Source organism: Dama dama, chromosome 32, assembly GCF_033118175.1.
Source record: "Dama dama isolate Ldn47 chromosome 32, ASM3311817v1, whole genome shotgun sequence".
Lineage (NCBI taxonomy): Eukaryota > Metazoa > Chordata > Mammalia > Artiodactyla > Cervidae > Dama > Dama dama.
In genome coordinates, this window is record NC_083712.1 from 13,069,881 (window position 1) to 13,083,247 (window position 13,367).

General features: G+C 46.9%; 1 protein-coding gene across 9 annotated transcripts in view; it reads left to right on the forward strand.

Annotated features, from left to right (window-relative positions):
• The window catches only part of MCPH1 (microcephalin 1), a 220,314-nt gene that overhangs the window by 65,665 nt on the left and 141,282 nt on the right, over positions 1–13,367 (forward strand). For all 9 annotated transcript variants that reach the window (XM_061134656.1, XM_061134654.1, XM_061134657.1 and 6 more), the window contains one exon: positions 2,077–2,239. In XM_061134656.1, coding sequence (XP_060990639.1) covers positions 2,077–2,239 — 163 coding nt within the window. The remainder of the gene's footprint in view (positions 1–2,076; positions 2,240–13,367) is intronic.

The window sequence follows — 13,367 nt, forward strand, 5'->3', positions numbered from 1 at the left end:
CTGGAAATAAGAGAGGTGGTGAAAAGGCTGTGAACAGTTCAGCACCCAAGACCTTTAAGTGGTTTGGACGGCATCTAGAGGCGTTTTAGTATTTCCTGCTCTTCTTGCTCGTCTTGTACTGCACGGCTCTGCAAGTCCACCACCCCCACCCTCTGTAGGCCCCGTCAGTGTAGCCTCACTGGTGGAAGCACGTCCCTTAAAGATCTTAAAGAAACGCTTTAGTGGGACGCCTTCTACCACTGTGGTGAAGCAGCTGTCTGCACATCTGGTGGAAGCATTCACAGCTCCCTAGCGCACTCTTATCATCTCCCTTAAACATTAGCACAATGTTGCACATCCAAGAAAAATACCGTGCCTTATTCTTTGCAACAGAATTTTGAATTTTTATTTAAAGAGGAAAAAAAATTTTTTTTTTAAATATCAGAAGTTTTAGGGCTTTAAGATATCCATCAAAACACTGGGACATCTCAGTGAAAAACAGGCTGCAGAAAGAGTGCATGCTTCCAAGACTCTGGGTGGTGGGATCCCGTCCCACCTTTGACATGAAGTTAAAAGGACTTGGTCATTCAAAACCCACATGTTATCTAGTGAAAAAGGAGCATGCTTACAAGTTCTGTTTACATCTTGTGAAATACGTTGGTCATCCTAAGTAGTTTAATACAGAAATGAATAATTGAATATTGGTCTAACATTTTTAAAAGTCTATATTTTTGCCTCAAATTTAAAAAACAAAAAACACTGATAGCTAGCTATTTTCTCAGTCAAAGGTTTGCAAATCAAACTCTTCATTTGGGCTATTTTTAATCTCTTTTGATTCATTCCTGCCCCACAAATACTTGTTGTCAGAAGGTAAGAACAAGACCTAGATGTTCTAAGGTCATATTGATTAGCCATGTTTTGCAAAGATCCTTGTTATCGCTTAGCACATCCAGCGAAGAGCTAGAAGCTCCCAGACTTGGAATGACAAAATCATAGATATGCAGGAACAGGTTTCTAGAGAGCATCTGGCTTAGAGGTTTTCACTTCATTTTGCTATTGTTTTATTTGTATTTTGTACCCCTCCCCCAATTTATTTTCTGCAACTCCAATAAGCATGTATCCTGTGGTTAAAGTGATGTGCCTGGTCCTGACTCATCCATCTGTTATACCCTGGGGATCCCTGGAAAATTTTCACCAGAATGGAGGTCAGGCCTTGTATTTCACAAGTGAAGAAATGGGTCTTGTGATCGGCAAAGCCCAGATCATCATAATTGAGAAATGCCAGAATATAAGCAGGGGATAGTTGGAGACAGTGTGCGTAATCATAGACAAACTGCCTCCGACCCTTTGGAATGTAACCTTTGGAGACAAGAGAAGTTTCTTAACTCAGTGTGCACGTCACAGTGTGGCTCAGAAAGCCTATGTGGTGGTCATGTTTTGGCAGGGATTTCCCAAAGCTGCTGGCAGAAAGGGGGAAAAGCAACATGTCAGAGTTAAAGGCATAATAGAAAGGTGACCGTAAAAGGAAGAGAAGGAATATGGAGAGTGATTTGGGAAGAAAGTTAGGGAAGAGAAATAGTTAAAGAGAAAAAAGGGTACTTAAGGCATTAATGGAATGACAAATCAGAAAATAAGTAGTGATGAGCTTTGTGAAATTTGCCCTGAGGTTTAATCTGAAGTTTTAATAAACAGGACCTATAAAATCTATGTTTGACTCTTGATAAATGTTTTATTTTTAAAATAAAATGAGTGAGTATCTTGGTTCTGACAGTGCAAAAACTAGGTCCAAGATGACTCAGAAGTACACACAGTGGGGTCTGGGTGTCGAGGAGGCCTGGTGCAGGGTGCTGGCAGGCCCCACTGGGCACCTGGGGAAAACCGAGTTTAGCTTCAGGCCGCTGTTTTCTTAGCCACTAGAACAAACAATTGGAGTTGAGATCTGAAATTTATTTCCCCCAGATTTCAAGTTATGGATTGCATGGCAACGAGCACCTTAGAAGTCAGTGTACATTTTTTTCTAGTTTTTTTACATTTTGGTTCATTGTAATCCCCTTGATGTTTATGCACCGCGTGTTGACTTTTCTCCCCGCTTCACAGAAAGTACAGCATGGTGATCCAGGTCGTGAACAGACTGAAGGGCTTCTCGGTGGCGCGGGAGGTGTGCGGCAGCACCACACACGTGCTGGCCGGGAGGCCGCGCCGCACCCTGAGCGTGCTGCTGGGCATGGCGCGCGGCTGCTGGATCCTGTCCTTCGAGTGGGTAAGCTTCCGTGCATGCGTGTCCCGGGTGCTCGTCCGGGCTGAGCAGTGGGCCGGTCCATGCCAATCCCGCCCTCTCTCCTTGCCCCGGTCCCTCTAGGTCCTCGCCTTCTGATGGTCCCCAGGAGGACGAGCAGGTAGGTTTCTAGGTGAAGAGCTCACGGCCACAAGCAGGTGTAAGATTAGCACAGACTCGGAATGAGAACGCCCAGTGCACATTCTCACAGCAAATACACTTTCTTCTGTGCTTGACCAAGAATTAATGTGACCTGTGTGAGCGATGGTTTAAAAAGCCAACGGAATTCCGTGATTGTTTTCACAGATGGGTCTACTTACTGAGAGACATGTTCGTTTAATCCCATTTGGATATGTTATTATCTATGCATGTCTATCTTTAACATTACTTGTCCTTATTTCTGTGTATTAAATGCAGAATTTGAGGTTTGTTTTTTTAAGTCTTTTTCTCTTTTCATTCTTGAAATTGAAATTGTTTCTTACTCTTTCTATTTTTACTTTGACCACAACCCGTGGTCACTCCAAAGCATTACTGTCTGATGAGGGTAGCATCGTTTGTTACTTGCGTCACTATTTTACATCTGCTAAGTACCCAGCCTCCCTTCTCCTCCCCCTAAGCATGTGTTACACTGCTGTTGTTTAGTCACTAAGTCATGCCGATTATTTTGTGACCTCGTGGACTGTAGCCCACCAGGCTCCTCTGTCCATGTTGCTTCCCAGGCAAGAATACCAGAGTGGGTTGCTATTTCCTTCTCCAGGAGATCTTCCCAACCCAGGGATCAAACCTGCATCTCCTACATTGCAGGCAGATTCTTTGCCAATGAGCCACCTGACAATGCTGTGTTAGTTTAAACCGGTAGAATTATAATATGCAAATAAACAGCAGATATATTTTCAAGTTCATCTGTGGTCTTTTTCCCTTGTTATGATTTAATCTGCATCTCCCTCTGCTGCATGAGGTTTAAGATATTAGTCGTTGGAGTCATGAAGTGGAAAAGGCTGGAATTCCCCCCACAAAGTGTTGTTTGTCTAGGCAACAATTAGAAATTACCTTACTTAATTATATACAAGTACCAGTCCACATTTCTTTGTATACAATGTCATTAATAGCTCCAGCTTCTGTGAATGAATATCCTGTTTGCTTTCTCTCCAATTCACAGTGTCTCTGTTTATCAGTCACCTTTTCCTTCCCTCATGTCTCAGAGGAAGACATTATCTTTTATGAGGCCAGGCAGCTGTGCTCTGTTCTGTACCAGCCTGTCCCCTTGGACCGCAGAGCCAGCGGAGGGCGCGGGTGTGAGGGCTGGCGCTCGCCCTCCCCGCTGCCAGGCGCGGGGGCCCTGCCTGCGTGCCCCCGTTTCGGCCCCAAGTCCTGCCAGGGTTCCACCGCCAATCACACGAGGAAATGGAGCTGGGTGTGCATTTAACATCAGGCCTCTCTGTGGGATTAAGTGCTGTCCACGAGCAAGGCGGGAAGTGAAGCATGTTATCTGATAAACTTCTGTGCTCAGACAGGGCTGCCCGCCTGGGCCTTCCTGCCCGAGGGAGGAGCCTGGCCCACGGACACAGTGAGCGGGCTAAGTGTAAGAGCAGTAATAAGCCAAGAAAAGGAAGTAAAAGGTGTTTAGGTTATAGAGGGGAAGAGGGGGATCTACCTCTGTTCTTAGACTACATGAGAGTCTGTGTGGACAATTGCAACAAATCCACCAGAAAGCTCTCAGGACTAATAAGTGAGTTCAGCAAATTGTTGGCAAGCAAGGGTTCAGTAGTACCAGGTCGACACTAAGATGGTGGTGGTGTTTAGTTGCTCAGTTGTGTCTGATTCTTAGCGACTCCCTGGACTGTGGCCAGGCTCCTCTGTCCATGGGATTCTCCAGGCAAAGATACTGGAATAGGTTGTCATTTTCTCTCCAGGGCATCTTTCCAATCCTGGGATCGAACCCAGGGCTCTTGGATTGACAGAAAGATTCTTTACCTCTGAGCCGCAGGGGAAGCCCCAGCATTAACATACTTAAGTTCAAATCTAACAGAAAAGAATGTGCAGACTGTGGCCTGGAAGACTGGAAACAGCAGAGACATATCGTGCGCAAGGACTGGAAGACTCTGTGGTTAAAAGACCCTCTCCCCTAAAGTGCTCTGCGGGTTTGATGCGTTCCTGCTCACACTCACGGACTGCTCTGACGACGCGCAGGCTGACTCTCAGATGTGAGCGTGGAGAGCAGGGGGCGGCGTGGCTGGAGCTGTTTGGAGAGCGAAGGCAGACTGGAGACCCTGCCCGCAGGGTCCATGGCGCTGTAGTGTTCCTACAAATTTAGAGGCTAACCCCCCTCCCCCGGCCTGTCTTCTCACAGTCTCCGAGGTCAGCAGTCTGCATAGGCTTCCCGGGCTCACGGCCAGGTGTTGTGGGGCTGTGTCCCTGCCGGAGGCCCTGCTTCCTGCCCTCTTCAGCTTCTGCAGGCCGCCCACAGCCCGTGGCTCGCGGCCCCCTTCCAGCCCTGATGTCACCAGCCTCTGCTTCCCTGGCCACGTCTCTGACTTCCTGCCTCCATCATTCATTTACTGGGACCCTCGTGGTCTCTCGGAGCCCACAGGGACAATCCAGAGTGCCTCCCATCTCGAGGTCAGTGTCACCGCACTGGTAAAGCACCGGTCTCCGAGGCAGGTCACAGACCCCTGGGACTCCTCCACGGATAGCTGCAGGGCCCTTCTTCTGCCTGCTCTCACGATAATGCCGATGCGTTATTTCCGTAAGGGCTGCATAACACTACTATATCCCTGGCTGATGACTTTTAATTGATTTGAATTCTATAAGGGCGGGCTTTCCAAAAGTCTGGAAAGACCCAGAAGGAGGAAGGCCATATGAAGATGCCGAGCTTGGTGTGATGCGTCTGCACGCTGAGGAGCCCGAGACTTCAGGGAGCTCCAGGAGGAGGGTGCCTGGGCCAGGTTCCCCCTCAGAGGTCTCCCTCCCACCCCCTGGAAGGGATCCTGTCTGTACCTTCATGTGGGACTTCTCATCTTCAGAACAGGGTTTGGTCATTGTACGCAAGGAGACAGACTGGTCAGACACAGAGCTCACTGAGAGAAAGTTAGAGAGGAGCTGCTCACAGACAGAGCAGTGTAGGTCACCTGGGCCTCCAGCATCCCCAGGCTGTCCATGTTCTTCCTGACGCAGGGCGCACCCCCGGCGCTGGCCTGGAGGGAGGCTGAGCCACGGGAGGGTCGGGGGTAGACCCCAGATTTGCGCAAAGGCAAGATGGGGGCGGGGCTGTGTTGGTGCCAAAGCCGGGAGCCTGCCCGCAGTCAGGGTCTAAACACTTGCAAGACAGTGCAGGACAGCATTCTGTTAGCATTTTAAGCAGCACATTTTACCTGCCAGTGTAATGATTTCAGCGCTTCCCTGGGGCTCAGATGGTAAAGAATCTGCTTGCAATGTGGGAGGTCTGGGTTCGATCCCTGGGTTGGGAAGAACCCCTGGAGAAGGGCATGGCAACCCACTCCAGGATTCTTGCTTGGAGAATCCCATGGACAGACGAGCCTGGTGGGCTACAGTCCATTGGGTCACAAAGAGTCGGACACGACTAAGTGACTAAGCACAGCGCACGTAATGATTTCAAATGGTGGTAAAGCAGTTTCTTCAAAATTTAATAGAATTTTGCCCTTATTAAGCCACTAATTAAGCCACCGGTTCTTCTGGAAGATAGGATTTCTGACAGATTTATATATTTCACTTGTCTAGTATCTCATACATCCAATGCCTTCTACTAAGAAGACTGGAATACCCAGTTAGCTGTTCAGAGGGAGAGGATGGAGCAGAGGGAGAGGAAAGTGCAATTTCATTGTGCGTCTGTACACACATGTAAATCCATATGTGCTTGCTCTGTGTGGAGGGTCCCATCAGTTTCCCCTAAAGAATAATCAGTACAGGACAGTGAAATGGTGAGCTACCCTGCTGCTCCCAAATTGGAGAGTTTAAGTTAATCATCGCCAGAGAAAATGGTACATCATGTGAATTGCCAGGCTGGATGAAGCACAAGGTGCCGTCATGATTGCCAGGAGAAATGTCAACAACCTCAGATACACAGATGACACCACCCTTATTGCAGAAAGAGAAGAAGAAACTCTTGATGAAAGTGAAAGAGGAGAGTGAAAAAGGAGGCTTGAATCTCAACATTCAAAAACCTAAGATCATGGCATCCGGTCCCATCGCTTCATGGCAAAGAGATGGGGAAACAATGGAAACAGAGATCGACTTTTACTTTTCTCGGCTCCAAAATCACTGAGGATGGTGACTGCAGCCGTGAAATTAAAAGATGCATGCTCCTTGGAAGAAAAGCTATGACGAACCTAGGCAGCATATTAAAAAACAGAGACATCATTTTGCTGACAAAGATTTGTCTAGTGAAAGCTGTAGTTTTCCATGTACAGATGTGAGAGCTGGACCCTAAAGAAGGCTGAGCATCAAAAAATTGATGCTTTTGAGCTGTGGTGTTGGAGAAGACTTGAGAGTCCGTTGGACTGCAGGGAGATCCAACCAGTCCATCCTAAAGGAGATCAGTCCTGAATATTCATTGGAAGTTCTGACACTGAAGCTGAAACTCCAATACTTTGGCCACCTGATGCGAAGAACTGATTCACTGGAAAAAAGCCTGATGCTGGGAAAGATTGAGGGCAGAGGGAGAAGGGGACGACAGAGGATGAGATGGTTGGATGGCATCACTGACTCAATGGACATGAGTTTGAGCAAGCTCTGGGAGATGGTGAAGGACAGGGAAGCCTGGTGTGCTGCCATCCATGCGGTCACAGAGTCGGACATGACTTAGTGATGAACAACAAGGGAAAATGAGACAGAGGCTGCTGAGCCACCCGGGTACCGGGAACCTTTCCCGCTGGGCAGCCTTAGGGAAGACGTCCCATCTCCCTGAGCTGCGGCTCCTCCTTTGTAAGACACACTCAGTGACAGGATGTTGTTCATTGGATCACTTGTAAGCTAAGAGTTAAAGATATGCATTGCTCCTCGAGGCAGCTGACAAAAAGTAGGGATTTAACACGTTAGCCTTAACAACAGAAATAACTTAGTAATCCCCCCGCAAGAACTGTGTAAATCAACTGCTACATCCTGTTCCCATAGCCTCATATGGGAAAGAGTACATTAACCCTAGAATTGACCACAGGCACTTGCTCTGGACAAGTGAGTACTTGGTTGAGGACCCATCCGGCCCATGGCTGGTCCTGGGTACCATCCACAAAGGCTGGTCAGCACTCTTGGCGCTCGCAGGAGAGACCCTGGGGGTCTGGAGGATTCCGTGAGGGAGGCCGGAAACAGGGATGGTCTGGGTGGATGGGGCGGGGCGGGGGGGGTGGGGGGGGCGTCTACGTCCATCCTCGCAGGGACCCAAGACTAGCATCTTTCCTGATCCAGAGGCCGACCGGAGGATTTCAGTGTGCTTGAGAGCCCACTTCCCCTGAAGGCACTGTGGTACTGATCTTTAGTATTTTAATCTTCTCCAGAACCTTCAGGGTACTGTTCCTCCAAGCGGTCGCTCTCAGGTTCTAAAGATAGTTTTGGAATTCGTGTCTATGCAAACAGCTTCCCAATGATGCGCAAACCCTCCCTACTCGTGGAAAACACCAACCCCTGGGAAAGCGAAAAGCACAGGATGCACTGTGGCTTAAAGAAAAATGCCTGGTCATGTAATTGTGATGACTCAAAGGTTTCCTCTAGTGGGGGGAGGAGGGGGCAGGGTGTGCCATGTTCATTGATGCTTATAGATCAAGGCCTTGAAAACACCATAGACCTGAACTGAACCCCTTTCCCTGTCCAACTCCATCTTAAATAAGACAGACATGCTCCCTGCTTCTTGAATGGCCTCCTCCTCTGATTTTCTAAAAAAAATTCAATCAAACAAATGTGATAAGCTGTTCTGAGAGACAGAAGTCACGCCTGCTGTTTACAGAACCACACGGGGTAGTTTCTAAAGCTCAACGCACAACCCAGTGGTCGACTGCGACTTGTTCGTGACTCTGGACAGGAGCTTCGCAGGTGGCGGCTTCTGTTGGGGTCAGTGTTGAAGAATCCACACGTTTAGTTGAAGGATCTCATATCTGTGTGTGAAAGGAGCGACTCTCTCCCTGTGGTCTGCCTCCTTTCTGCTTGTCCCCAATGCAATTTGGGGGATTCTTAAAATATTCCTTTTGGCGAGCGCTATCAACTCGCCTCCAAGAAAAACATCACTGGGAATGTTTTTATTTCAGGGTTTGTGTGGTATTCTCTGGAAATTTTTTGTAAAGGAGAATTCTAACAGCTCTTTAAAATTAGATGGTTGTATGCGGCCCAGTTAGTCATATCCAAAAAATTATGGTGATTTTATAACACAATTCAGTTTGGATTTTTACTTAATCTTTTGTGTGTGTGTCTGAGAGAGAGAGAAAACCATGTTGGCAACTTGAGCTTGTTTACAGCGGTTCCTACTTCCACTGTTCACTCCGCTGTTTTCATCAAAGCAAGTAACTTTTTTCCTGCGTCATGATCGAGTTGTCTGTCAGAAACATAGAAATGTAGGCCTATGTCCTGTTCAAGAGGGACAGGAAGTAACACAAAAGAAAAAGAGAGAAATCGATTTTACCAGAGTGTCCCTTTAGACTAGTTTGTTGTATTTTGTTCACGTGTGGGGCTCCTCGAATTCTCCAGAAGAATTGTCTTTCACTTATTAGGTGCCTGCCTCAGTCTTCCTGGCATTACCTGAATTCTGCCCTGCCTGCCTGCCCTCTGTCCCAGGAGGGGAGGACCCACGACTTCTCCCGTCTGCTTCCAGTACACACTGCTCTGTCCCCCTTTCAGAGACACACACAGGAGTGACTCAGCCTCTGTGTTCAGGTGTTGATTCTGACTGCTTTTGAATAAGGCTAGATGGGAACTCTTAAAGCTAAATCTCTTATAAATGCAAATTCAGGGCTTAGAAGACTAAGCAGTCTTGCAGCCAAAATTCAAGGCAGTTTAACTCTTCACAGAAGAGTAGAGAAACACTTCATAGTCAAGTGTTTCATAAATCAAACATGATGTCCTGGCAGGTCCGTTGTCTTGAAATATAGTGATTCCGTTTGGGCTTTTCCACACTGACCTCAGTAAGCAGTGCATCTAAGAGATTCACGTTATTAGTGTGAACGCAGAGTCAACTGTCTGAAGTAGAATGAAACGTAGTCCCTGCAGCCCGTGCCTGTCCTGTCGCTCAGAAGATGCTTAGGCACCCTCCTGAGATCACAGCCAGTGTTGGAACCAGTCTGGAATCCCGCCTTTTCCCTGGTGCATCCCTGCCCTCCCGAGACTGCTCAGGAGGAATCCATCCTGAAGCTGTTTTCTCTCTTCTTTATAAACCTGAAGTGAGCGGATTAACTCCGAATCGTTTTTAGACAGAATGTACTTTGTGCAGTGTGCCTGTGGCCAGGGTTTCTGAGCTGTTGTCCTGCCTTCTCTAGCAAACGTTTATTGGCCTCAAGGCGCTGACGATGTGACAGCTCCAACTCGGGTCTTCACATCTTCCTTGGTTTGATTCCAAAGTCATTTTGACTCTGCCAGAGATTATATTTTGATGAAGTATTTACATTTTAAAAGTCATTTTCACAGCCTCTGTCTCCTGGACCTTGTGAGATAGTAAACATTGTCGTGTTTAGTGGTGGAGACACTAGGAAAAGTAGCCCTTCTGACTTGGATATCAGGATTTAATCTTTGAAACAGTCTTGATAAAGATACTACCCTAAGGCGCTGGGTAGAAGCAGTCATCTTAGAGCACACCCACTCTGACATTTTTTGTTGTTAAAATAATAGATTCTGTGTGAGGACAGACGCGGAGCCTGCCTCCCTGCTCCTTTCCCTCTGGTTCCTGCAGAGTGCTCGGCCCCTCCTCTGGGGCCCCGGGAAATGGCGGCCTGCAGGACTCCGGCACCCTCTCAGCCTGCCAGGTGTGTCCATCCCACCCTGGAGGAGCGGGCTTGCCCCACTCCGCAGCCTCACCACTGTGGACAGATGTGAAAAGGGGACCTGTCCGCTTTTTGTTGTTCAGTCGCTAAGCTGTGTCCACCTCTTTGCGACCCCATGGACTGCAGCACACCACGCTTCTCTGTCCTTCACCACCTCCCAAAGTTTCCTCAAACTCGCGTCCATTGATTCCGTGATGCCATCCAACCATCTCATCCTCTGTTGCCCCTGTCTCCTCCTGCCTTCAGTCTTTCTCAGCATCAGGGTCTTTTGCAATGAGTCAGTTCTTCATATCTTGTGGCCAAAGTATGAAGGGGGGAGGGGGATACCAGATTAAGGTTCTCTATGTTAAAGCAGAGGTCTCTGTATTCGGCAAGCAGTGTAAATGCATAAGGCTACACGTGAGAAAGATCCAGTGACCCCATCCTGTTTAGTGTCCATCCGTTTCAAAACATGGCCTTCAGGGCTCTCACTGTTTCTATTTTATTTTGCTTAACTTGGGGCAACCAAGGAGAAATGCCAGCTCTTAACTTTCCCGAACCTCAAATTATCTCTTGCTTGCTTTATGCTTGAGAATTCTAGGATCTCCACTTAGTTCCTGTAGAACTGAATCTCAAATTCAAAGCTCAGTTTCAGAAAAAGCTTCAGTTACACCTAAAGTTACATCTTCGTTATTTAACCTTGGCGACTTTCCGTTGAATCCCTAGACTCCTCTGTGTCTCTGGTGTCCCAGGGAAGCAGTGCTCTCCTTCAGCAGCAGCACAGAAGTCTTACCTTCAGGTTTTCATTAGAAAATGCAGCCGTGATTTCATTCTCTGGGACTTTTCGAAAATGAGGTTCAGCCCTCCATCGTCACGATGTCTGTCAGTGACCTTGAGAACTCTGTGAACTGCCATACTCTAAGGTTTCTGAGCTCTAACCTGAGTCACCATAGATTGCCACAGAGCGTCATTGTTCAGTCACTATGTTGGACTCTTTGAGACCCCATGGACTGCAGCACGCCGGGCTTCCGTGTCCCTCACCATCTCTCGGATGTAGACCCGGGCAGAGCATGAGACTTAACCTCTCTTCATCTCTGCATGAGTCTCCTCTGTGAACTGGGCTTCAGTGGGTATAGTGGCATTTTGAAGAGAGCTGATGTAAGAAAGACTAAAACCGTTGTATGACTTTCAGAACAAAATTGACAACATTTTGCTACCTGATGCTTACTATATGTGATCCACACAATGAGTTTCTCCTAAAATTCATTGCCCTGGAAGGTTCCCTACAGACAACCTTCTCGGCTCTTCTTTACCACAGAATAAGACATACGTAAAAGTGATTTTGCAGCTGAACTAGCAGCTTGCCTTAGATTCATGATAGATCTCCTCCTTAGTTCTTTTGAATTGGTCTGTATTCTTTTGCAAGAACAGATAGGCCGTGCTTGAATATTAGAGTTTGCATAACCTGATAATCTATCAAGCACTGGTGGTTCTCAGGGAGTCCACAGACCTAAGACACATAAACGCAGTCATGGGCTCTCGTGAAGTGGGGCAGGAGGAGGTACTTCTGTCCTTCACAAGGTCCTTCCCGCCTTCCTCGCGGGCTGCCTGCTACGTGCCGAGTCACACAGCCTCGGAGAAGCGCACCTCCACTGACTGTGTTTCCTATAGCTACTTTATTTTGGTTTCGTTGTTGTTGTTCAGTCGCTCAGTTGTATCTGACTCTTCGTGACCCCTGGACTACAGCACGCCAGGCTCCCCTGTCCATCACCAACTCCCGGAGTTTACTCAAACTCATGTCCATTGAGTAGATGATGCCATCCAACCATCTCATCCTCTGTTGTCCCCTTCTCCTCCTGCCCTCAGTCTTTCCCAGCATCAGGGTCTTTTCCAGTTCAAAAGCATCGATTCTTCTTTATGGTCCAGCTCTCACATCCATACATGACTACTGGAAAAACCATAGCTTTGATTATAGGGAGGTTTGTTGGCAAAGTGATGACTCTGCTTTTTAACATGCCATCTGGGTTTGTCATAGTGTTTCTTCCAAGGAGCAACCATGTGTTGCTCATTTGGTTTCACTGGGTGGTAACAAAACAAGAGAGACTAATACATAAGTGTTCATTTATGCACAGGACTTTTTTCCTTTTGTTGTTGTTCAGTCACTAAGTCGTGTCTGACTCTGCAACCCCATGGAGTGCAGCATACCAGGCCTCCCTGTCCCTCACTTTCTCCTAGAGTTCACCCAAGTTCATGTCCATTGAGTCGGTGATGTTATCCAACCATCTCATCCTCTGCCACCCTCCTCTCCTTTTGCCTTCAATCCATGGTTGCTTTCTTGAAATAAAACATTTCAGTGTTAAACTGTGAGCAGTATTTTTGGTAGTAAAACTCATGAGAGAGTTTTGGCTATACCCTGCTTGGCACACGGGTCTAGGACCAACAAAGGCTGTTGCAGGTATGACAGCAGCATGTGTGTGGTTGTTTAGTGATCACAAGCTCTCAACGATGGAGGCTATGCCTGTCTTGTCTTACGTGGCCCAGGACTCGGGCTGGGGCATGAGGCGCAGCACTTTGTAGCAGAATGAATGAGTGAGCAGATGGGTGACTAAACATACTGTTATTTCTTTTAAAAGTCTTGGAATTTCTTCTAGCCTCTGAGCTAAAAATGTCATTTCAAAATATTGTACATCATTATACATTACAGAAGTGCCCATGTAGTTCATGTGTTTCTTGTTAAAATTCATGAAAATAAGATGACCTGATGCTCATTTAAGGAAAACTATCTTTATAACTCAAATTCACGGAAAGAACAAACAACAGTGATTGCCCTTAGTAGCCATAATATTTGGTTTATTGTCAGTGATGGTAATAATAATTTCTACTTTGTTTTCATACAGTGATGTTTCTGCTATTTATTTTAGTTACATTGGAATGTGTTATATTTATTTCTTTGTTTTCGTTTTGATAAGAAAAGTAGAGCTTGTGTTATTTATAAAGATGTTTGGACTTCACATTTAAGTACCCTGGTGAAATGCCGGGTCACCATGCTCTCTACTGAGCAGTATGTAAAAAATGGCTCATTGTGAGCAGTTAAGCTCTGAAATCCAAGAATAACCCATTTTCATTTTCACAGCCTGGAAAAGATTGGCTAAAATATA